This window comes from Sitophilus oryzae, unplaced genomic scaffold (genome assembly GCF_002938485.1).
Source record: "Sitophilus oryzae breed Bouriz unplaced genomic scaffold, Soryzae_2.0 scaffold_1718_pilon_pilon, whole genome shotgun sequence".
NCBI classification, from domain to species: Eukaryota; Metazoa; Arthropoda; class Insecta; order Coleoptera; family Curculionidae; genus Sitophilus; species Sitophilus oryzae.
The window spans coordinates 716,991-744,327 of record NW_022146411.1 but is presented as its reverse complement, the minus strand read 5'-3'; the positions used below and the strand labels follow the sequence as shown (position 1 = coordinate 744,327).

General features: G+C 30.7%; 2 protein-coding genes across 2 annotated transcripts in view; one reads left to right on the top strand and one right to left on the bottom strand.

Annotated features, from left to right (window-relative positions):
* Nucleotides 1-27,337, bottom strand: part of LOC115881411 (furin-like protease 2) — a 664,870-nt gene that overhangs the window by 283,902 nt on the left and 353,631 nt on the right. The window lies entirely within an intron of this gene.
* Nucleotides 6,951-8,453, top strand: LOC115881414 (putative nuclease HARBI1). Its single transcript, XM_030898873.1, has 2 exons — nt 6,951-7,368; nt 7,421-8,453. The coding sequence occupies exon 2, from the start codon at nt 7,446-7,448 to the stop codon at nt 8,286-8,288; it is 843 nt and encodes a 280-aa protein (XP_030754733.1). The 5' UTR covers nt 6,951-7,368; nt 7,421-7,445; the 3' UTR covers nt 8,289-8,453.

The window sequence follows — 27,337 nt, the reverse complement described above, 5'->3', positions numbered from 1 at the left end:
TTCAATTTTTTCTAAACAATTTCTGAAGTAACGTCAATATCTGGATGAAAATTGGTGTCTGGGGGTATTGTGATTCGAGAAATTTGATTTTGATGTCAAAATGATTCCTATTTGTAGGGGGCGCCACCTACATGCCTTTTGACTGTTTTGAAGAGTAATAACTTTTCGACGGTACCTGTATAAAACTACTAACTAAAAAAATATACATTTCCATGGCTTTTTATGTATAAAATGTCTCTTGATAAAAATCGCTACGAGCAACCGTTCTCAAGATATTTAAAATAGAAATAGTCAATACATGTCATTATTGACAAAAAAATAAGGACACGTTGAAGTTGAGTTATTTGACTGAAATAATAAATGTTTATTTTTTTAAATTAATCATAAATTTTTCTGCGAAAAAATGATGATTAAACAGTTTCAGTTGGACTTTTGATACAAAAAGATTTCAAATTTAAGATTTCAGTCTAATAACTATTTGGTCAACATGTTTAATTTGTCAATGATGACAGGTAATGATAATTTCAATTTCGAATATCTCGTGAACCATTACTCGTAGCGATGTTTATCAAGAGACCTTTTTTATGTAAAAAAGGTTGTACATTTATATTTTTTTACTCAGTAGTTTTATACAGGTATGGAAGAAAAGTTATTACTCTTCAAACCAGTTAAAGCATATGTAGGTAGCGCCCTCTACAAGTAGAAGTCATATTGACATGAAAATCAAATTTCTCATGTCCAAAAACTGCCAGACACCAATTTTCATCCAAATATTGGCGTTACTTCTTAAATTATTTGGAAAAAATCTCGAAATAAAAATGAAATTTCTACACCCTGTATCTCCGAAACTAAGCATTTTAAGATATACATTTATACGAACTTTTTTACTTATTTTAGTCTGTAGAATATGCTGCAAAAGTTTCCGGAATACAATTCGGACCACCCTGTATATGTATTTATATTTTTGTGACATTACTATTTAAGTGTCTTTTAAATCCTACCGTGGAAAATTTGTGTAAAGAACATTATTTTTAGTGAAATGGCACTAGACCACCTGTTTAAAAATGTAAGGGTAGGTTTCATTTTAACATAATTTTTATTTATTTTTAGATTTATTTTCCTTTAACTAAACGTACCTTGTAAGAAATCAATTATTAAATTTGGTCGCGTCTTAAAAAAAATCGACGAAATATTTTTATATTGACCTCCCTCAATAATAACCACGAGCCACCACTGGAAAAAAAAACCAAGTCGCGGCGTAATTCTACGACCTTGGCTGTTTAGGCGGATTGTGTACAAATGGTCGAAAAATCGGTTTTTCGCAAATATTTTCCAAAATATGCAATTTACAGAATTTTTGTTGAAATAAAAAATGAAGCTTAGGAAATTATATACAAAAATAGTCCTTATCATTTTTAACGTAGATTTATTACGTTTTCCAGATATTCCGCCTCGAAGATCTCTAAATTTTCTCTCTAAATCTTAACGGCTCCGAAAATAAATTTCATAAGCGATTGATAGGACAAATTGTTTAATAACTCGGCTAAAATTTAATGTTTTTTGATATTCAAAATTCATTGAAAAGCTAGAATCAACAGTGACGAATTAAGCCGTTGTTACATCCTTCATTTACTGGACTATAAAGGAACTGCTAACGATTAGCAGGTTATAAAGGCTGTTGTCTTAGCCTGTTGTAAATTTCGGTTTAAGACAGGTCTTTTGACAAAACATATGGTTGTGAAACACTACCTGAACAAGCCCTAACCTTTATCAAGGAAGTCTTTGGTGTAGATTCTGCTATAAAGATCCTGAAACAGCAGAGCACATAATATGTCACTGCGAGTCGCTGGATCAAAGTTAGAACTGGAGGAACGTTGCTCTTGTCATATCCTGCACAAGTTGGTGCAAGGTACAAAAATACAATATACAGGTCGCAGTGCTTCCGGTATAGGACGTTTTTCAGTATTTTGGTACACCATTGTTTAATTTTATTTAAATTTAATCACTGATATCCTTTAAGATGTATTGTTTATTTAACTAATATCAAGCTTGTGAATAACCAATAGTAATATTAAATGATGTTTCGGTCTATTTTAAAACTATTTTTTCGTAAAGAAATTTAAAATTTAATATTACGCCAGTCGACCAACTTTAAAATTCCAGCTCAGTCGTTTTAAAAGCTTGACAAATTCTGTCCTGTGAACCACTCACAATGGTTATACTCTAGGGTTCGTTTTGTCAGTCTTGAGAGAATTATTTGAATATTTTAACGCATTTTTATTCCCTTTAAAATGAAATATTTTTACGTTTTTCGCTGTTATTTATATACACTACAAAAGTCATAGAAATACTTTTACTATTTGCAAATAGAAAAGTAAGTAGTTACCATTTCAATTATAGCCCTGTGACATTCTACAATATAAAATAAATTTTTATTTTTTAGTTTTCGATTTAACTGCAGAAATACCCAACATAATTTTCAATTTATTATTATTTTTTAGTAGTAAAAATTAGTAATATTCGTAAAATAAATTGTTGATACACATATAAAGTTAAAATTACACAAAGTTCTATTTATCGTTTATTTCAGTTATTAAATAAAGGCCTAATTGATGCAATTTGCAAACTCGAGCCAGATTAACCTAATTTATAATCAATGTTATAATTAGCATGCTTGATATCATCGGCATGTACATATACATCGCCAATTAATATACTATCTGCTATTATTTAGTTACCCATTTCACTGAAAAATCATTTAAGCCTAGGAATATCTAGGAAGACCAAATTTGCCTTTGTCCATATCATCAATTATAATAAAACATTTTACACTTCTAAAAAAGGCATCCATTTTTCTCAAAGAGACCTGGTTCAAATTAAAAAAGGTAGAAAAAAGACCGAGACTTTGAGTCTTTTTTCTACCTTTTTTAATTTTATACTTCCTTATGAACTTAAAATAATATCACATTTTTGGTTTGTATAAATGTAGGTATATACAGGGTGTTTTAAAAAACATGTGCCATCTCTGGTGGGGAGATTCCTCACATTCCTCAAATAAGATTTATTTTTCATAACAATATGGGTCAGATTCTGCTTCGTTTTATAGCCACATGGGGGTTAAAGTCTTTTTTTTTTCGATTTATTATAATTTTAACAAAAATGCTTTTATGCTTATTTAATTTACAACTGCATTTAGCTATTCGAAAAGTTAGTATACTCGTAGGGGCAACATATTTTAATGCTTAAAAAGTGTCGACATATTTACCAGGGACCGGACGTACATATTGGTTATAACTGGACTATTTTTCTAAAAAAAACATGTGCACCAAAATGTTATATTTTAAATTAATATATGTAACAGAAAACAGCTATTAGTTTGTGCAACTGTATGACTGATAATAATTAAAAATGAAAGTTTTTGATTTAAAATATTTTATTAATACAAAAGTAAAGTTAAAGATTTGAAGTTAACGCTCGAGTTAATGTCTCCTTTTTGCTGCCAGGGCTAATCTGGACGGGGCCTACTTTGTTTACGCGGAATCCGAACCGCGGTCCTCGGCCATTTTTTTTAGTTTTTAGCAAAGAATATCTTAATACCCTAGAAGTCTCGTCTGGCCTCAAAATCTGACCTGTCGATGGGGCCTCGCTTTGGCGAGCGAGGCCCCAACTTCGTGGAGCCTCGCTATTTTGCTCGGAATTGAACGAATAGACGCGCGGCGTTGCCTTGTTTTGTGTGTACTTTCTTGAATAGTTTTAAATTATAGTTTTAAATTTTATCTATTGCTATAATCAGTCTTTCCGTTCTCCGCACTCCGCAGTTTACATATAATATTATCTTACATAATTCCCGTGTTACAGTTTTGGTTACCGTAGTCCTCCGAAACGGCTTAACCGATTTTGATGAAATTTTATATGTATATTCAGTAGGTCTGAGAATAGGTAGTTATATATTTTTTATACCCTTAAATGATAAGGGTAGTCCACCCCCATTTTTTTATTTTGTGAAAAAACAATATTTTAATTTTTTTTTATTTGGCATTAAAAAATACAAACAACACTAAATTTTCACCGTTCTACTTTCATCCCCTATTTTTTAATAGGGGTTGTTTTTTTAATTTTTTGTTACCATCTCCGAAACGGCTTAACCGATTTTGATAAAATTTTATATGTATATTCAGTACGTCTAAGAATAAGTTGTTATCTATTTTTATACCCTTAACTGATAAGGGTAGCCGAGAGGGTAACCCACCCTCATTTTTTTTTAGTTTTTGAAAAGAAAAAAATGTTTTTTATTTTTTTATTTGGCATTAAGAAATACAAACAACCCTAAATTTTCACCGTTCTGCTATCATCCCCTATTTTTAATAGGGGTTGTTTTTTATTTTTTTTTGTTGCCATCTCCGAAACGGCTTAGCCGATTTTGATGAAATTTTATAAGTATATTGAGTAGGTCTGAAAACAGGTTGTTATATATTTTTTATACCCTTAAGTGATAAGGGTAGCCCACCCCCATTTTTTTATTTAAAAAAAATATTTTTATTTTTTTTATTTGGCATTAAAAAATACAAACAACCCTAAGTTTTCACCGTTCTACCATCATCCCCTATTTTTTAACAGGGGTTGTTTTTTAAGATTTTTTGTTACCATCTCCGAAACGGCTTAACCGATTTTGATAAAATTTTATTTGTATATTCAGTACGTCTAAGAATAGGTTGTTATCTATTCTTATACCCTTAAGTGATAAGGGTAGCCGAGAGGGTAGCCCATCCTCATTTTTTATTTTTGGAAAAAAAATATTTTTTATTTGGCCTTAAAAAATACAAACAACTCTAAATTTTCACCGTTCTACCATCATCCCTTATTTTCTAATAGGGGTTTTTTTTGATACCATCTCCGAAACGGCTTGGCCGATTTGATGACATTTATTATGTATATTGAGTAGGTCTGAAAATAGTTTGTTGTCTATTTTTTATACCCTTAAATGGTAAGGGTAGCCCACCCCATTTTTTATTTTTGATACCATCTCCGAAACGGCTTGGCCGATTTTGATGACATTTTATTATGTATATTGAGTAGGTCTGAAAATAGTTTGTTGTCTATTTTTTATACCCTTAAATGGTAAGGGTAGCCCACCCCCATTTTTTTATTTTTTGAAAAAAAAAATTATTTTAATTTTTATTATTTGGCATTAAAAAATACAAACAACCCTAAATTTTCACCGTTCTACCATCATCCCCTATTTTTTAATAGGGGTTGTTTTTTTAAGTTTTTTGTTACCATCTCCGATTGACCGATTTTGATAAAATTTTATATGTATGTATATTCAGTACGTCTAAGAATAGGTTGTTATCTATTCTTATACCTTTAAGTGATAAGGGTAGCCGAGAGGGTAGCCTACCCTCATTTTTTTTTATTTTTGAAAAAAAAATATTTTTTTTATTTGGCCTTAAAAAAATACAAACAACTCTAAATTTTCACCGTTCTACCATCATCCCTTATTTTTTAATAAGGGTTGTTTTTTTTAAGTTTCTTGTTACCATTTCCGAAACGGTTTTGCCGATTTTGATGAAATTTTATTATGTATATTGAGTAGGTCTGAAAATAGTTTGTTATCTATTTTTTATACCCTTAAGTGATAAGGGTAGCCCATTCCCATTTTTTTATATTTTGAAAAAATATATATTTTTATTTTGCATTAAAAAATACAAAGAACCCAAAATTTTCACCGTTCTACCATCATCCCCTATTTTTTAATAGGGGTTGTTTTTTTATTTTTGTTACCATCCGTGAAACGGCTTTGACCGATTTTGATAAAATTTTATATGTATATTCAGTACGTCTAAGAATAGGTTGTTATCTATTTTTATACCCTTATGTGGTAAGGGTAGCCCACCCTCATTTTATTTTTTTGAAAAGAAAAAATGTTTTTATTTTTTAGTTGGCATTAATAAATACAAATAACCCTAAATTTTCACTGTTCCACCATCATCCCCTATTTTTAATAGGGGTTGTTTTTTTTAATTTTTTGTTACCATTTCCGAGAACGGCTAGACCGATTTTGATAAAATTTTATATGTATATTCAGTAGGTCTGGTTTGGTTTGGTTTGGTCACAACCTATTCCTAGGTTGTTATCTATTTTTTATACCCCTAAGTGATAAGAGTGGCCCACTAACTTTTTTTTTTTTTTTTTTTTAGACAAATTTTTTATTTTAATTGTTTTATAGGGAGTGCTTATTTTTTAGGGGTGCATGTCCAAAATTTTCTTCTGGGTACACACTTTCATCACTTAAGGGACCTCTGTACAAAATTGCATACTCCTAGTCCTAGAACAGTTTTTACATAAAATTATACAAATTTTTACCCTTAGTTTTACCCCCTTAAGGAATGAATTCCAAAAATCGCTCTAATTATTCAATTACGCTACATAATAAACCTCTGTGCAAATCATCATATATAATCATCATCATATTCCTTGAACAGAATTTATTGTTCCAGAACGTTCAACCCTTCATTTCACACCCTTAGAGGGCGAATTTCCAAAAATTGCTTCTTAATGCTAAATTACGTTACATAAGGAACGTCTGCAAAATTCATACTTCTACAACCGATTTTAACAAATTTTTGTACAAATTTTCATCCCTTATTTTTTAGGGGATGCATGCCTAAAATTCGCTTCTAGGTACTCACTTTCATCATTTAAGGGACCTCTGAACAGAATTTCATACTCCTAGTCCTAGAACGGATTTTACATAAAAAATTATACAAATTTTCACCCCTAGTTTTACCCCCTTAAGGAATGAATTCCAAAAATCACTCTAATTATTCAATTACGCTACATACGAAACCTCTGTGCAAATTCTCATATTCCTTGAACAGAATTTATTGTTCCAGAACGTTCAACCCCTCATTTCACACCCTTAGGCCCGGTTGTACCAACGAAGCTCACCGACAGATCAACTGTGAACGACGATCAAAGCAAAAAATGCGTTGTACCAAGCCTGAACGCCGTTCAAATTGCCCGGTTAACTGAACGGTGACATTAGGCGGTTCAAGCGTCGTTCAGGGGTAGACATAACCTTATTATTTGACATATTCCGCTTTTCGTTGTTTTGATTATCGTTTTGTTATTGTTCTTAAGATTTTTCGTAATGGATCCTTTATTAGGTGAATTAACTGACGACGAAGACTTTTTAGAATTAGTGAGACAACATGAACGGCTAAGGAGACCACAAACAGTACGATTTCGACCAAACAATTTCGAAAAATGGAATGACGTGGATTTTTAAAAAATATTTCGACTTGCTAAACCTATTGTGAATTATTTAATAGAGGAAATTTCCGGTTTAATTGCATCTAAAACAAACAAGTAAGTTTAATTATGTATATTTACTGTATCTTATTTAAGCTTTTATTTTTAGAAATCATGCTTTAACACCAGCTGACATGGTATTTATCACATTATGGTTCTTAGCAACAGGATGTTTTCTACAAAGTGTTGGTGATATCAGTGGTGTAGACAAGTCTACTACGAGCCGCGTGATTACAAAAGTAACTAGAGCTATAGCATCTTTAAGCAAGGACTTTATTAAAATGCCAATGGGAGTGGAAGATAGAAATTCAAAGGCACAAGGATTTTATAATATTTGTCGCTTTCCAAGATGCATAGGAGCAGTTGATTGTACGCATGTGAAGATACAATCTCCTGGAGGGGCAAATGCAGAGAATTACCGCAATAGGAAAGGATTTTTTTCATTTAATGTCCAAGCAATTTGTGACAGCGATTTGAAAATATCTAACATTGTGTGTAGATGGCCTGGTTCTACACATGATTCAATGATTTTTAGAAATTCTAGAGTAAAGGCTGAGTTTGAAAATGGAGTATATGGAAATAATTTATTACTAGGGGACAGTGGGTATGGAGTAAAACCATACCTAATAACCCCTTTGGCGAATCCAACAACGAGGGCTGAAAACTTATTTAACGAAGCTCAGATAAGAACAAGAAACCCAATAGAAAGGTGTTTTGGTGTACTAAAAAGAAGATTTCCTATATTAGCGACAGGAATCCGTTTAAATGTTGATAAAGTAGAAGCAATAGTGGTTTCCGCTGCTGTTCTTCATAACATAGCGTGTCATTTTGCAGATTCAACACCATTGGTAACTGATGAAATTGAAGCGGAAATAAACATTGGAAATAATATAGGAGAACATGTTCCAAATGACTTGGGTGGTATAAATAATAGTGTTAGATATAGTTTAATTAATGAATATTTTGAACCACTGTAAATATGTTATTTTACGATATAGAATATATTGCTGAGTATTAATTATTTACATCTAGAACTAATTATTTACGTCTAGAAAATGTTTCAATATTATTTTACTAAAACATTCTTAAAATGTCTTAATGTTTTAAAGTCAAAATAACTTGTTAATTAATTAAATTGTGATTATAATTATCATAAAATAAATTACCATTGCATACTCTTGTATATATTTTGATGTATGTATATAATATTTTTTATTGTATGTATAGGATTATTTTTATATTTTTGATAATTCTGATTATAACTAGATAATGAAATAACAATAATTAATAAATTATATTAAATTAATACAATTCAGTATACTTGTTGTTTGTACTAGATATGTAATATGTAAAAGAAATAAAACGATATAATATGTATGCATATTTTCAAAATTCATATATATTGTGTGTTAAGTGTTTATATCATATTTTTTAATAATTAAATATTTACAGAGTATTTATTGGTCAATTATTTTTTATTAGTTCCTTGCTAAATTTTAAAAATTTAATCCTCTCATCATGCTCCCTTTCTTGCTGCTTCATAAAGGCTTCATGCTTTTCTTGCATTTGAGACATTTTTTAAATTGTGCTGCTCTAGGAAACATTTCTTTTGAAGCTCAGCGAGTTCAATTTTTGAACTACTCCAATCTGTTAATTTTTTTTGTTAAACCCCTTACATACCCTCTAAATATAGATTTCACTTTATATAATAATATAATATAAAAATAAGGTATGATGTACAGATGTATTAGCTAGAACGTCTAAAAAGTAAATGAACGAATCGGTCAGCCGCGAACAGGTATTAAAAAGTCGTATTTTATGGCAACAGAAAGGAAAAAAGGTACCATAATTTATATTTTGGGAGAACCCGCCAATCAATAAAACAAACTTTTAAAAGCATTTACGCCAACTTATATAAAAACTCCAAAAGTTACTGTGAAATTTAATACCAACATAAGAAACTAAATATTGATCGACGTTCTACTGAACGCGAGTTGGTGCAACGCAATCCAAGTTCAACTTTGACCAACAGATCAGTTGAACTCTCGTTCAATTTATTTTGGTACAACCGGGCCTTAGAGGGCGAATTTCCAAAAATTGCTTCTTAGTGCTAAATTACGTTACATAAGGAACGTCTGTAAAATTCATACTTCTACAACCGATTTTAACAAATTTTTGTACAAATTTTCATCCCTTATTTTTCAGGGGATGCTCATTTCACACCCTTAGAGGGCGAATTTCCAAAAATTGCTTCTTAATGCTAAATTACGTTACATAAGGAACGTCTGCAAAATTCATATTTCTAAAACCGATTTTAACCTTTTGTACAAATTTTCATCCCTTATTTCTAGGGGATGAATGTCAAAAATTAGCTTCTAGGTACTCACTTTCGTCACTTAAGGAAACTCTGTACAAAATTTTATACTCCTAGAACTAACATTTTTTGTACAAAATTTCACCCCCCAGTTTCACTACCCTTAGGCTATACATTTCCAAAAATCGCTTATCAATGTTCAAATGCGCCACATCTGTGCAAAAGTTCATACTCCTAGTAGGTACAGATTTTTTTTTGTATAATTACATCCCTTTATCTAATTACACCCCCTTATGGGTCGAATTTTAAAAAATTACTTAGTAGTGCTCATCTTAGAGAACAAATTAATATTCTCCGTATTTACTCCAGTTTCCTAATACTAGCACAGATAACACATAATCATACTAGTTAATTTTTTATTGGAATAGAAGTAATTTTTATTAGAAGGTACAAAAAAATTAAAATCTAAAATTTTATTTTTATAGCTACGTTTTTTTTTCATAGCCTTAGGATGCCTCATGTACTATCGAATATACGAAATATATAATCAATACATATTTCTTTAAATATCGAGAAATAAAATATGTTTGGCAACACCGTACGAAATATCGCCGCGCGTAATCCTCAAAATTTAAAATATTAGCATTTTCAGGCTTCGATTATGTTCAAAAGCGCCACCGTATGACAAATCACTAAAGCTTCCACACGAGAGTTCTTAAAACTATAATATTCTTTGTTTTTAGTTAAAAACATAATTTCTTGATAATATGACAACATAGGTAGTAGATTAAATTTACCCCAGAAAAGATCTAGTGGATCTGAAAATTTAAACAAAAAATAATTTTTTTTAGAAATTTTCAAAGTAAAATAACTCGGTTATTTTAAACTTGGCAAGGGAAAATGGCAAAGGGAAAATATGCTTCTTTTATCGAGATATACCAGACCCGAAAATATTTGCACTTATTTAAGACTCACCCTGCAGAACACAAAAACTCAAGATTATTCCATATTTGGTTACATTCCTCTAATAAAAAAGTGTTTTCGCGTGTGAAGACGATCTGGGGACATACTGTATAATATAAAAAAAATGTTAATAATATTATCGGCATTTCTGCATTGTTTGAATGGATTTTTTTTTCGTCGCATAGTGTCGTAGATCGCGCATTTCAAATTACAAAAATCGCATTTTTCGATGATTGGTGATTCGTTTTTCATCACCTGGCACATTTCACTCACTTTAATCGATTTTAATAATGAAACTGTTCGCTACAAACTGGAATATGTAAAACTTGTTGTAAACCGCCTCGTAAAATTTTATAGAGGCATCTCATTTACGAGTATATGCGCATACTTTTAATGCATAATATAATGTGACAGATAGATTATACCTAATAAAATTAAATGGTAATGTAGCTATATACTCCGGTTTAATATTATATATTAATTATTATATTTATAACTATTATACAGGGTTAGTTTCCTACGATGTTTTCCCTATGGGTATTTCGGAAACTACTGGAGATAGAGAGTCGGTTAAATCGGGAATAAATAGCAGTTTTGTGGGATCATAAATATGCGCCTTTCAGATTTTTAAAAAAGTTCATGGCTTATGTACTAGATATTTAAAAAAACAAATTTTGGCTATTTTAAAAATTGTCTCAATTCCATTATAATCTATATATTTTAGACAATAAAAATTCAGATAAAAGTTGTAGATAATCACATCCCTAATGAGTTTGTCTTCTCTGATTTTTTGTAAAGCCTGTCATTTTTGAGATATGACACAATCATGTTTCTTTTAAATGGAAACCATAGTTGGCCATGACTTCATAAAAAGCGCCATTTTTTAAGCTTTTCAGCGATATAAGCTATAATATGTTTTTTTTTCGAAAAATTACTGAGTTATAGCCAATTCTTATCATTTTTAAACAATTTCACATAGTTAGCCATGGAAACAAGATCAATCGTCGTGAAATGTGAAACTGTCACTTCCAAACTTTGTAAGTTAAAATAAACAAAAATTGTAAATATACATTTTTCAAATGAAGAAAAGCGTGGAGGATTTTTGGTTCAACTCTTCTTGGCCATACCTTTTCGAGGATACTTTGACCGATGAACGTTACTTACGTTTTCTAGAGAACGGTTTTCAAGATATGTTAGAAAAGTTAGTTTCAAGACATGTTAGTTAAGCAGGTTTTCTTCATTTGGAAAATTCATATTTACAATTTTTGTTTATTTAATTTACAAAGTTTGTATGTGACAGTTTCACATTTCTTATAGCAACGACGATTGAACTTGTTTCCATGGTTTTCTTATGGCATGGTTTCATATTTTGTTATGATTTATACCTTTTAAAAAGACAAAATATATTATTATATTAGTAAACGGCTCTTTACAATTTACATTGCACAAACTAAAACTTAAAAAAATAATATCACTACATACACTTTAAGTTATTTTAGAAATGTTTAAAAAATCCGCCATTGTTGTGAGTACATAAATGCATCTTTTTAAAACTGAATTTCTAGCTATTCTCACAGAACGACCGGTCGACTTAATTAAACTTCTCCTGTACCGCCTCTTCGAGTGCTTCTCTTAATTCATAAGATCTTTTGTAAACCTTGTTGTTAATCATACCGCATAAAAAAAATTAAAATGGATAGGTCAGGTGATCGACGGGGCCCATGCAAATGATCCACCTCTTTCTATTCCTGAGTCTACATAATTATGATATAAATAATTTTAAACATTTCTTGCCTTGTGAGGGGGAGGGGTGTAATAATGAAAGTCATGTTGGAACACTATTCTATTAATGCGCGAGTATCTAAATTTAACTTTTTTAACATTTCAAGACATGTTAAAAAAGTTAAATTTAGATACCCGTTCTCTAAAAAAACATAAGTAACGTTCACCGGTCAACTTATCCTCGAAACTGTATAGCCAAGAAAAGTTGAACAACTCTATGAGTTGAACCAATAATCCTACGCGCTTTTCTTCATTTGAAAAATTCGTATTTACAATTTTTGTTTATTTTAATTTATAATGTTTTGGATAGGACAGTATCACATTTCTGAGAGCGACCATTGAACTTGTTTCCATGGCTTACTAAGTGAAATTAGTCAAGAAAGATAAGAATTGGCTAGAACTCAGTAATTTTGTAAAAAAAACATATTATAGCTTACATCGCTGAAAAGCTTAAAAAATGGCGCTTTTTGTGAAGTCATGACCAACTATGGTTTCCATTTAAAAATACATGTTTGTGTCACATGTCAAAAATTACAGGCTTTAGAAAAAATCGGAGAACACACATCGGAAAACAAACTCATTAGGAATGTGTTATCTACAACTTTTATCTGAAAACTTTTAGTCTAAAATAGGTTATAATGGAATTAGGGACAATTTTTAAAAGAGCCAAAATTTGTTTTTTTTTGGAATATCTCGCCATGAACTTTTTCAAAAATCTGAAAGGCGCATATTTATGACCCTACAAAACTGCAATTCTTTCACCATTTAACCGTCTATCTCCAGTAGTTTCCAAGATACCCAGAGAGAACATAGGAAACTCACCCTGTATATATGTGTAATATTAATCCGGACGGATATACGATATGGCTGACTTTATCACCTTAATATAATATTATAGGTTCTAAAATTACACGAGCTATTTCAAAAGTTTAATTAAATTTGCCGTCCCTCGATCGATATTGCAGCTGGTAAAAATCTTCAGCCGAGTTTGAATAATAGCTTGATTTAAAAAGAATCTCTCTATGTGCGATTTACTATAAAATATTTGTTTTTTTTTTTCATATTCAATAAAAAAAATTATTTATTGAATATAATGAACAAATTGAGGCACTAAAATGCTCTAGTTTGATACTGAGATACAGTTGTAATATAGATAAATGACTTCTATTCAACTTTCGCGTTAACTTAACCTTTTTAGCCTTAAGGTTGTCGCCCACTAGACCGCAGCGCGACGCGGCGCGGCGCCATGTGGAAATTTCTTTTGTCTGCTTGCCATGTATTTAAATGGACCAACGCACATCAGAGCGCGCAGCGCAGAAGCGCGCCGCGGGATTTCCGTCAAGAAGTCGGAAGACTTCTCTAGCAACTTTTTTCCGTCTCCCGCGTTTTGGCGCGTTGCAGTGTGCGTACTCACATGGGAAATAATTTTGCATTCGAGTCTTTTCAGTTGGCTTTTTGACTAGGAACTAGTGATACGTATCAATGGTAGAATTGTATTTTTAAAGGTAAATTAGGCAAATCGATTTTCATAAAGGAATATGATATATTTTTAAGTTTTCCCTCACTAGAGACAGATGGACGAAATGCCGTTCTATCAAAGATTTAATATAATTGAGGGGTGTAGAGGCAAAACCGACAATCTCCACTTTTTAACAAAAGTGACAATCTCCAATTTTTAAATTCTAATTACCTAAATATATAAAAAAGATCAGGGTTTTTTCACCACATAACTAATATACACATCAGAATAAATAAGAATTATCAAAAGTATTAGTAATTTGTCTCTTCTGAAAAAATATGATGAGTAGAGATGCTCGGTGTTTTGCTTCTAAAACCCTCAATTGAGGAGTGCGTAAAATGTTTCCTTTATATTTTGTAATACTGAAAAAAATGATCTTGTCTTTTATTAAATCTGGAAAAAAATGGTAAAATTCTCCAAACTTCTCTCTTTTTTTGTTATTCGTATGAGTCCAAACTTTTCCTCAACCCCTCTTCCTCTTCCTCTGTTAGAAGAGCAGAAAAAATACGCTTTCGTCCGTACTTGAACTCATTGCTTTAAAAACTAAACTGCAGTAAGTAAAAAACACTTCGACTATAACTAATAAATAGCGTTGCCGCGTTTCAAAAGCGCGCTATAGTGGGCGCAGTTCCTTCGCAGCCGGAAAAAATTCTCTTCCCAGCGCCGCGCCGCGCAGCGGTCTAGTGGGCGACAACCTTTAATCTTAGAACAGCCATTTTTCAGAGGTTCGTCACGCACAACGCGGTATTTTTTAATTCTCCATCAAAGGATACAGGGTGTTCTATTAAAAAAAAACAAGAAAAATTATTCAAAAAATAGATTTAGAAAGAAATATATTTTAGAAAACTTGGCCATAGAATTTTAAATAATTTGTATGGTTTAAGATTACGATATTTATAGCAAAGTAAGTACCAACAGTAGTAAATATGTAGTATAGTTTTCATCTCAGGACATTTCTTGTATTTTTAATATTTTTTTTTAAAAAGGCTGAAACCACTTCTCTTTTTATTTCTTTATTAATTTGAAACTATCCAAACATATTTAATAATATCTTGGGATTATGTAAAGTGATCAGAAAGGAAGTCAAAAGTGCAATAATATACAGCGTTTTCCATTAAAAAAAGTCATCCCGATCCACTCATACTGTTTTGAGCCACCCTGAATACATGCTAACACATACTTTAGGTTGGCACTTTCAACAATACAAAATTTCTAATGCCCACTTGCGCCGTTTGTATAAACTTTGTTTAAAGTCTAAACAGTGATTAACTATACATATTTTATTATAGTTAATCACTGTTTAGCCTTTAAACAAAGTTTATACAAACGGTGCAAGTGGGCATAAGTTTTTTATTATAGGAGCTACAGATGCCCAACACACCATTGTCGGGTCCGTATAAAGTATTAGGAACCAGTTTGAACCGTGATAACCCCCATTTGCGGCAGCCTATTATAGGCACCCTTATAACATCATGCACATAATGTAGAATGTAAAATTTTATTTAATTTGACATATGGTCAAAACATTTTATGAAGGTAATGTCTTCAAAATCAGTTATTATTAATTAAACAAAGTTGCGGCAACTTTTTGATTGGCGCCCTGTTAAAAGTGTATTCCCTTATATACATAAATGTATGTGAAAATTAGATTTTCATTAACAATATGACGACCTTAATAATCCTGCAGCCGGATCCTATACTATAAGGGTTTCATAAGGTTCTTCGTTCTGAAAATAACGTCGCGGGTCTTACTTGACATTACAGTATACAACCCTACACAACTCGCAGAGTTACATCTGACTAAATTTATTTTAGCTACACAACTACTAACTACATAATATTTTACTTTCAAAAACTTGTTGTGATTTATAAAATATAGAATAGTTTATATAGAATATTGTTGTAATTAGAAGTAAAAATGACACTTTTTGTTGCGAGGCTGTTGACGTTTGACATACAGATTATTTTTCAAACGTAAGTAGTAAATAATTTCAAACGTTCCAAATAATATAAAGATTTAAAAGTAATACCTTGTATAATCTTGTAATATATCGAGAAACTATGGTTACGCTCGCTGAATTTGACTTTTTTGTTTAGTTGTAAAAGTGCTTAACTTTTATGTCTAGGCGTTAAATTTTTTTTTATATTGTCAATCACATAGCTAAAATTAATACTTTTATGACGTTTGAAAAAAAAATGTATACTCGTAGTTAAATATATTTATCTCCCCTTGTTAAAATTATTTAAAGTAATATAAATTGCAATTATTTATAGTAATATAATTGCTCAGCAGCTCGATTGATCTCATTCGAACTAAAAATATTTTTTTTTTCTAATTTTGTTAATCAAAATGAAATGTTTCTTGATAAATAAAACTGCAAGAAACTTAAACATTTTTACTCTATTTGTCAGAATACTTGCCAACTTCTTTTTCTCTGTATAAAATGAAAAACGTAAAAGAGAGTTAAGAAAAGTGATTTTCTTTCTGGATGTTAAATTTAGCAATAGCGATGGTTGGTTGCCTTTAAGAGGAATGGAGTTACAGTGCCGGAGTCTAGATTTTATTTTATAAAATTCCAAGATATAGAAGAGATATTCTGAAAATTAAAAATAATGTACAGGGTAAGTTAAAACCAGTACGAAAAACAGCAAGGAATGATTCTGTGTTAAAAATGAAGGGTAGTTTGTTATAAAAACTTTGTCCCAAAAATTAACCATGAAGGAGATATTACCTTACAAAGAGTGCAGAAAAGTACGGTTTTTCTTTTTTATCTTAAAAACTAAAAACAAAAGATTAATTAAATTTTATGGGAGTATTACTTCTATAAAAGAACAGTATCGCATATTCTTTTACCTTTTTAAAATGAGTGGATGGGGTTGATATTTCAGTAATTGTTATACAGGGTTGTTCACCACATACGACACGGTGTATTGTAGCTAAACGATTAGATTTTTACAAATTGTAAGTTTTGGGTTGGTTGAAGGACTATTAGAGCTACAATTTAAAAATATTTTTACAAGATACCGAGTATCCCAAATAAGTAAAAAATTTATACTTCTCTTTTTTTTTAATGGAACTCCCTGTATGTTATTCTATTTTTAGATTCTACGATTAAAATAAAGGTAAATTTGATTAAGGTTTATCATACTCAAACCTTACCGTTTTTGAAATATTTTCAATTTTGTAAAATTGCAAAATTTTAAGGCTTCATTTCTCCAAGGGTATCAAAGTTTTTAATACTAAATATTTACTGAAGATTATTTATTGATCAGTTAGTCTGTTTCAATAATAAAAATTTTACTACCTTATACAGAGTGTCCAAAAATTTATATTAAATAATTACTAGCTTTAAACGGCAATAACTTGTTTAATTTAAATGGAACACCCTATATTTTTTATGGGAATCAGATGCACAATATAATTGTCTATCAAATTGTATTATACCATTTTTTACTCATCTCTTCAAGTTTTCGTATAAAATGCATTTTCTTATAATTTAGACCTCATTTATCACTATACCCATGGAATATTGACATTTTAGCTTATTTTTGAAGATGTAACAAATTTTTAAAGATGTATCAAATTTTTAAAGGGTATAGATACTAATATTGTCGATATAGTTCGCTTATTTCATTAAAAAATAAAAAAAAACTGTTTAAATATTTTTTGTTAACGAGGACCAATTAATATGATCCCAGTATTCAAACTACATTAATTGACTGTTTACGTTCATTAATAATAATTGCTCCAAATACTAAAAAACTGAATTTTGTGTGTATTAGATGGTGTGGTAAAAGTCCCAATTTTATTTCATTTTTTGACGAATGCTTATTTATAAAAACAAAAACGGTCATTTTCATAACTTATTATTATATTGATTTCTGAGTCAAATCCACATTTATGTAGAATACTTTATTAATTAAAACAATTTAAAAGTATGTAATTAACTAATTTTTGGTTGGAAATAATGGTGGTATATTTAATTGATATACTCTTTTACAAAGATTTCAATAGTTTTTTTTGTATACCAATGGGCTTGCAATATTTACCACCTATACATTTTGCACATATATAGTGCTACAAAAAAATCTGAAATGTCAATATTCCATGGGTATAGTGATAAATGAGGTCTAAATTATATGAAAATGCATTTTCTACTAAAACTTGAAGAGATGGGTAAAAAATGGTATAATACAATTTGATAGACAATTACATTGTGCATCTGTTTCACGTAAAATATATAGGGTGTTCCATTTAAATTAAACAAGTTATAGCCGTTTAAAGCTAGTAATGATTTAATATAAATTTTTGGACACTCTGTATAAGGTAGTAAAATTTTTATCAGCATAAATTATAAATAAAAAAAACCTCAAACGAAAACCCACAAGAAAAACCGTTGGAAAACCGGGAAAATAAATTTTCTGCGTGCGGAAAATGTTACTTTGCGCACGCTCTTATAAAAAAAAATTCGCCTGCGGTGCTACTTTTTTCTCCAGTTCGTAATCTTTAACTTTGGCCCCCCTTATTAAAAAGCCTGGTCACGCCGATGATGGGCCCAACTACAAAGAGAGTATCCTAAATATGTGAGGAAAGCTACACCATAATTGGAAATGATTGAATAAGCTGAAAATGATGATGATGATACCTAGAAGGTGTAGGTATATACATATTGAGAGTTTGTTTCGTCGGGGAACCAAAATTCGATTTTTCACCTAACCTAAGTTGAACTGTCTGCGTTGTGTTGTATTTTCGATTGTGTAGTTTTTTTGTGGAGTAATTAAGTGTGTGGAGTAAAATTTTGTGGTAACAACAAATTGTTGTCAAAATTTGTACGTTAAATTAGCGAAATAAACATACTTGGGTGTATATCGGGTATATGGTATTTACCCAAATTCAATGTACCCTGTATCCGGTATATACCATTGGGTATCCGGTATATACCATTGGGTATATACCATTGGGTATATACCATTGGGTATATACCATTGGGTATATACCATTGGGTATATACCGGATGCAAAATATCGAGTATTTGTCCAAATTTCAATATACCGGGTATTTTCCCATCTCTGCACAGACTATTTTAAAAACCTTATAGGTAATCGCTTATTACAGAACTCTATTCAAAAACGGACTGACTCGGCGCGCTTCGAACTTTTATACGAGTCTTAAATAAGTGCAAATATTTCCAGGGCTGGCAGATCTCGAGAAAAGAAACATATTTTCTATTTGCCGTTTTTTAAATAAATTCAAAATAACCGAGTTATTTTACTTTAAAAATTTCCAAAAAATTGATTTTTTGCTAAAATTTTGAGAGCCACTGGATCTTTTGTGGATTTTCTTTCTTGTAAATTTAATCTACTACCTATGGTGGCATATTATGAACAGATGAAGGTCGAAATATGCTACCCCTAAAAATATGCACTTCATGGGGCTCCCAAAATGTGTCCTGTGTTACCTATGGAACTATGGAACACGCTCAGCGGTTATATGCTCATCCGAAAGATGTCTCCATACGTCTTAACAATATTTTAGTAAAATGATTCCTGATATAAAATTTCTTCAAATTATTTTTAGTAACTACCGGAAACATTTCATTCATTTTTAAAATCTATACTAATATATAAAATCTCCTTAAGTGACTGACATACTGATTAATCACGATCCTGCTCAAACCACTCAACGTAAGAAGCTCAATTTTGGCATACAGGTTGATTCTAGGGTGTAGAGGTTCGATAAGAAGGGATTTTTCGAAATTCCAGTTCCAAGAGTTCCACCCCTCAAATATTACAATATTTTTTATTTAAAAAACGGTCAAGTTTCCGAAAAAATGCTTAAACAGGTTTATTTTATTTTGTTTTTTACATATTTTTGAGACTTTTTAAAAATGTATACAGGGTGTTTCGAAAAATCTGGTCATTGATTAATCACGATCCTGCTTAAAGCGCTTGACTTAAAAGCTGATTTTTGGAAAACAGATTGACTTTAGGGTGTAGAAGTTCGATAAGAAGGAATTTTTCGAAATTCGAATTCTAAGGGGGTGAAACTATCCCTCAAATATTAAAATATTTTTTAATTAAAAACCGGTCAGTTTTTCGGAAAAACTCTTAAACACGTATATTTTATTTTGTTGTTTTACATATTTTAAGATTTTTTATAAATTTATATAGGGTGTTTCATAAAATATGACCATTGAGTAATCACGATTCTGCTTAAACTGCTTGACGTTTAAGATGATTATTGGTCAACGGATTGACTGTGGGGTGTAGAGGTTTCTCAAATCTCAAATTCCAAGAGGGTGAAAACGCTCCTCAAATATTACAATATTTGTTATTTAAAAAACGGTTAGTCTTTCGGGAAAACGCTTGGACAAGCATAATTTATTTGGGTTTTTTACATATTTTGAAATTTTTTAAAAAATCATACTGGGTGTTCTAAAAAGTTGAGTAATTTCTTAACCACGATTCTGCTTAAACTGCTTGACGTAAAAAGTTTATTTTTGGCAAACGGATTTTTCGAAAGTCAAATTCCAACGAGATGAAACCATTCAAACCAAACCCATCAAATATTACCGAGTTATATAATAATATCGCCATATTGTTTTTTCTCATGCTGACATAAATGTGAGAAAATTTTATCCAGTTTGTATGTTAATGGAAATTCTTGCTTTGCTTTATCGTCACCATTACAAATGATTAATTCGACGCGAACGAAGTCGCTGGTACACGCTAGTGTTTTATATTAGCTCACAATATTGATAATTAAACTCAAGATTCAGTATTGATAATTAAAATCTGTCTCAAATTAGTGAGTGAATTGAGATATCAAATAGAACCGAGGCAAAGTACACAAAAAATGTCGTAAATATAGCAAAGGCACAATAAGAAGTGTTTAGGAAAACGGCGTCGAAATATTCTTATGTAAATAAAAAGTCCGTATTTTCGTTTCGGATTTATCCAGGCCTTTTAGAAAAGAAATGTTTGGTAAACAACTCTTAAAAAGCAGACTTTTTGTGTCGGCACTATTTCTGTTTTATTTCCATTGAAAAATGAACAATGTTAAAGATAAAAGCTAAAAAAAGGTTTGTTTGATTATTGTGGGTTGTCGGATTTAGATAAAATTAGATTTGCAGCTTAGAATACTGTAAAAGAAGAACTAAACAGATAGAAGAAAAAAGAAACAACTTGAAACATTGAAATATAAAACACATATGAAGACTTGAAGCAAATAATGTTCTAAGTGCCAAGAATCCGTTTGTCACGTTTTATTTGTAAAAATGTCCAAGTAGTAGCAATAACTAACCAACAACATACAGATTGTTACCTGGACAGTTACTTATAGGGGAAGAGAATGGCAACACTGCCTATTGAGAACGCGTGCACTTATAGGGTTTTCTGCCGACTCGTCCCGTCGCGGGCCGACGTTGTCATATTTCAACCATAAAGCTCTTGCAGCGAGTAATAAATAAATTAACAACCTGTATATAAAGCGCCAAGTACCACGGCTATTAATTGTATTAAAAAAATTATCAACAGAGACACCGCCCGTTCTTATACATTGGATATGTAACATAAAATATTGTTTATCTCGAAATAATAATTTTGTCACTTAAAACATTATTTACTTCAAGTCTTCATATTATATGAGCAAATAAGTCACAATTACTTGCAGAAGCATTAGTTGACAACTGGATTCCTGACTTGATGAGTGGCAATCATATTTAAAGGAGAAATTGGCTTATATGTTATAATCCGGAGGGCACAACTGAATTATTTTATTTACTATATTCTCACATAATGTTTTTAGTTCTTCCACAACAAGGCACATATTTTTATTGAAGGTCAAAAAACTTGCATACTTTCCACTAAAAATACCTAGCAGTATAATTAAATTAATTCTACCTCTACCAATTCTGCTGTAGGGGAAAAATTAAAGAACATACTAAAAAGTGCAGATTTTAATAATGATAAATTTAAATTAAAGAATTGTGCAGAGAGCAGGGGCGCCGACTTTTATCAAACCTTGTGGGTGCTCATCAAATATGAGTTTCCAGATTGTTACATTTTTGTTGTATTTATTACACTTTTTTACATATGTAACATACATAACAAAATTAGAAAAATACCATATCAATTTGTCATTTTTACAATTCTATTGAGTATAATTTGGGTTATGTAGAAATAATTTTTTAGTGCAGATACTAATTTGTGAAAACATTAATTCTACCTATTACAATCGTATAAGGCCAGGCAGTAAAACAGACAGATAATGTATTCTGCGATTGTATTTTATAAAGAGATATAAAATAAACGACGCTAAAAATTGCTGAGAAGAGCTACTAGTGGAGGGATATTCCAGATTGGAAGGGGGAGAAGTTTAGGGTTTTATATCAACAAATTTATCCGTCAAGGCTAAACATTCTCAAAAACAAACACAATGTAATCATACACAACGAGCTTTCCAAATCACGTAGCACTTTTCAAATACTTAGCCAGCTAAATAGATTGACAATGATCTATCGTGGATATGAACACAGTATTGTTAGAATTGACGGATATCGTCTGGAACGCCAAAAATTTAGTTGGCGTTCCTAAAGTAGTTTACAATTCGTTTCCAGTTTAGAATAATTATAATTAATATACAGGGAGAGTATTAAATAAGTACAAACATTTTCAGGGCTGGTAGATCTCGATAAAAGAAACATATTTTCTCTTTATCGTTTTCCAAATAAGCCCAAAATAACCGAGTTATTTTACTTAATAAGAATACAGTCAGCAATAAAGTAGGCCTCTAAAGAATTTAGCAAAAACTAAAGTAATGTGCAACTAAGTAGTAGACAGAAAAGAGATTCTAATAAATAATACAAGACTGGAAATAGTAGAAGAATATATCGTCTGCTTTATGACGAAAAGGCGTATCTCGATTTTTGGCGATTTTGAGATATCAACGTCATGACATGCCCAATGGGTCATATTTTAACATAGCGAATTTGCGCATCTCAATATTCTACCTTTTTCATTTTATATTCGTTTAAAAATTTACTCCATCTCAAATACTACAATTCTTCGTTATGACGAAGAGAATGTATGTTGAGATAGGGTTCATTGTTATATCAATTGTTATACTACAAGAAATATCGAATTTGATAGGTCCTTTTGTTTTAAGTTATGAAAATGCATGCGAGAGATAATCACACCATTCTACCTAATTATTTTCTGACGGTTGCTTGGGACAAAATAAAACTTCTATCATGGCAGCAGCTCTCTTTTACAGTGCGTTTTTATAGTCTGTTTTTTGCCAAAAACCATTGTTATAATGAGCTAGACTCTGCACATAGCTGTATCGGGTATGCAAAAGATTGTCCGAGAATAAATGGCCGAATAAAAGGAAAATTTTGATCGAAGAAGAATTTAGAAGTATTTGATTTTAATTTTGTGTAACATTCCGATAATAAATTAAAGCCTTTGTGACACACTTCAATATTATCTGTTTTAAATAGACCTTTTAGTTGATGGGATAAGCCTTCTATATATGGTATTGGTAAGAATTTTTTCTAAAAACAAAAAGAGCAACATAGTGTACCAAATTCCTTGTAATAATTGTGACGCTGTATATATAGGTCAAACAGGCCAATATCTGGAAAATCGTCTAAAGAGTCATAAATATGACAAAAAAAACATTACAGCACTTGTTACTCACGAAAAAAATAATAATCACACCTTTGATTACAATAAAACAAGAATTTTAAACACCGAAATTAATTTGAAAAAACGAGAATTCCTTGAAATGATTCAGATACAAAAAAAAACAAAAATGCAATTAACGAAAAAAAAAAGATGTCGATAAGCTAAGTAGAATATACACACCAATCTTGTAAATAGAAACGCTTCAGTACAGAAAATACATTGAGCCGGCTATCACAATTTATTAAAATTTTAAACTGTATATGTTAATTATTGTGTCATGTGGGTGATATTGTATGAGTATAATTTTAAGTTAAATGTTATGTGTTATCACCTGTTATTTTATGCACCCATGTTTTAATACAAGTTTGACGAAGGAAATGTACGTTTTGTGGTAAGTTTTAGTTATATTTTTTTTACACAGTTGTAGTTTGACAATATCGTATTGTAGGCTTTAAAAAAGGTTAAAACTGGACCGAAACGTTAGTTATATAATAAACACTTCCTAAACCCAGAAAAAGTTTAATATTGACCAAAAGCCAAGAACCCTATAAATAAAAAAAAATAAAAAAAATATATATATACATATATATATATATATATATATATATACCTATAAAAAAAAAAAAACAAAACAAAAAATATATATATATATATATATATATATATATATATATATATATATATATATATATATATATATATATATATATATATATATATATATATATATATATATATATATATATATATATATATATATATATATATATATATATATATACTTAACGAATTTATTTGTTTCACTCTGTACACACAACTTATACTATTTACAACACAACTTATGCAACTAGTATTACTCTAACGGTATTTCGCGGTATTATTCAAACTTCAGACTATCTTCAGACTTTAGACTTCAAACTTGTCCAACTGTCAAAGCGCGGGCCTTATATACCCCCTGGTGGTTGTTTCTAGATTTTTCTAAAGAATTCTATAATTTTCTTTACTTTCTGGCGAATGCGCCAGGTTCCTCAATGCACGTTGCGATTTTTTAGCAGTATGCAGTTATGCAACCAGTAATACACCTTGACAATATATATATATATATACCTTGATATATATATATATATATATATATATATATATATATATATATATATATATATATATATATATATATATATATATATATATATATATATATATATTTGGGACAACTAATATACAGCTCTGGATCTTTAGAATCAACAAAACAACATAAAATCAACAGAAGAATTAAGTTAGCATAGAGTACTTATGGAAGAAACTCAATCATATTCAAATCTAGAATGCCACTCTATCAAAAAAAGAAAACAGTCGACCAATGTGTACTACCAGTTACGACCTAGGCATGCAAAACCTGGACACTTAAAACGGACATCATAAGGAAACTGCAGGTCGCACAATGCTCAATGGAGCGAAATATGCTGAAAATAACCAAAAGAGACCGTAAAAGAATAGAGTGGATATGACAAAAGACCCAGGTAATAGATGTCATCCACAAGTGGCAATGAGTAGAACACCTGACAAGAAGGAGGGACAACACATAAACCACAGAAATTACAGCATGGTATCCACGAGGAATTAAGAGACCTAGAGGAAGACCAAACCTGAGATGGGACCATGACATTAGTAAATTAACAGGGATAACTTGGGCCCGCATAGGGAACAATCGACAACAATGGGCCCAATTACAAAGACAGTATCTAAATATGTGAGGAAGGCTACACCATAATTGGAAATGGTTGAATAAGGTGAAAATTATGATGATGATGATGATTTATAGTTCCAAAACAAGGCATTAAAATAATTTCTATATTTTTAGTGTTAAGTTATTTAGGTTTATTGTAGTTCTCTCCCAAAAAAAATTCACCAGCCGTTTGTGTTACTGCGGCTCACTCTGAAGTGAGAAAGTCCATTTTATATTTATATTTGGTACTATACAGATATTCTTTGCATTTTACACTTAAATGGTGAGGTAGAAAACACGTAACATTTTAAAAGCCTTTAAAGATTCAGAATATTTTCCCAAAAATATCTAACTGGATACGTGGATACTAAATAAACTATAACGTTCCATAACGAAAAATTAACTGAATAGTGTAATTTGTTACATTGTCTGTTACGTAGGTAGATGATTTTTAATATCTACTTCTAATACGATGTAATAAATCAATTCAAACAATTCCACTTCAAATTACACCTCTAAACTTGCCTATTTCCAGTATTACTCGTCGAAATGAAAGCTAGAGTGTCGCATTCCGACGAACGATGATCGTCAGCAAGCTTTTTAATTAGTTTTCAGTTATTATTGCCGTTTACTCGCTGAAACACCTTGCTATAAAGCACGCCAGATTCGAATTGATTACCTCGATGACAAAAGAATTCGAAATTAAATTCTCCAAAGTTTATGAAACTATGTGTTACTAATTCTCTAAGTGACGCCGCGTTGACAACTAATTTTGAGACTTGATTAATGGCGCTCATATTTAACCGAGGAACTGAAGGATGTTTCATTATATACATATGCTAGCAGTTCGGGAAGTTTCGGGATATTTTAATCAACCTAAATTGAATTGTGTTATTTACGATATTGTTTACAAATATTAAACCTATATTTCTCCTATCTTGTTCTGAACTATAAGGCCTTACTAGGTTTAACAATAATGGTACAAATATTGTAATAAATTTCTTATATGGGATTTATAGAGTAATAAAAATATATTAATACATAATGTTTATAGTTCCAAACCAAACCACTATAATTTGTCAGTATTGAAACTACAAAATATTTTTAATACAGGGTGAGGCAGTGTACCGAAAAGTTCTATATCAGATATTTCTCAATAAAAAATTCATTTTAGAAAATATTACGAAACCATTTAATAACTAATTGTGTATTTTTGTTACACTTTTAGTGATAGATATCTACTAGTGAAATGGTCAAATCTATATTATTGGTTTGTTTTAAATAATTGAATAATTATCCATGGGAGGTATCTATCTATGATTAAGAAAATCCGTAATAAAATAAAACAAAGTTGTATATACCTATAGACAATTGCTATAGCTATAGCTCTAGCAATGAAAACACGCTGTAAGCTGTAAGCCACTAAAGCAATGAAAACACGCTGTAAGCGTATTTTTATATAACTATGATAAGGTATGATATATATTGAAGATTTTCAATTAAAAACGTGAACTAATTGTTTACGATTGCTAGGAAATAAAATACATTCGTTTGTTTACGAGGATTTATTTAGATTTTTTACTTTGTGTGGATATTAGTATTGAAAATACTTCTGGCCGCATTTATATGGGACCCGTCTTTGAAAAAACGACATGCTAGATGCGACGGATGGTACGGACCGAGTTCAATAACCTGCCTAATCAACTTGTCAACACGTCAGTCGATAGTTTAGCCGGCATTGATCATTGAATAGAGCAAGGACGTTTGAGGGCCAAAATAAGGTCTTCAATAACCTGCCTAATCAACTTGTCAACACGTCAGTCGATAGTTTAGCCGGCATTGATCATTGAATAGAGCAAGGACGTTTGAGGGCCAAAATAAGGTCTTATCAGTACGGGCCAACTATTTTATGGATATGGATGTTTAGTCTGGACCGGCGGATGAAGAAAGCCGATATTATTATAAAAAAGAATATGCGTCAAGGCATATAGGTTGTTAGGTACAGTTTGGCTATTTTTATCTAACTCTTTCCGTA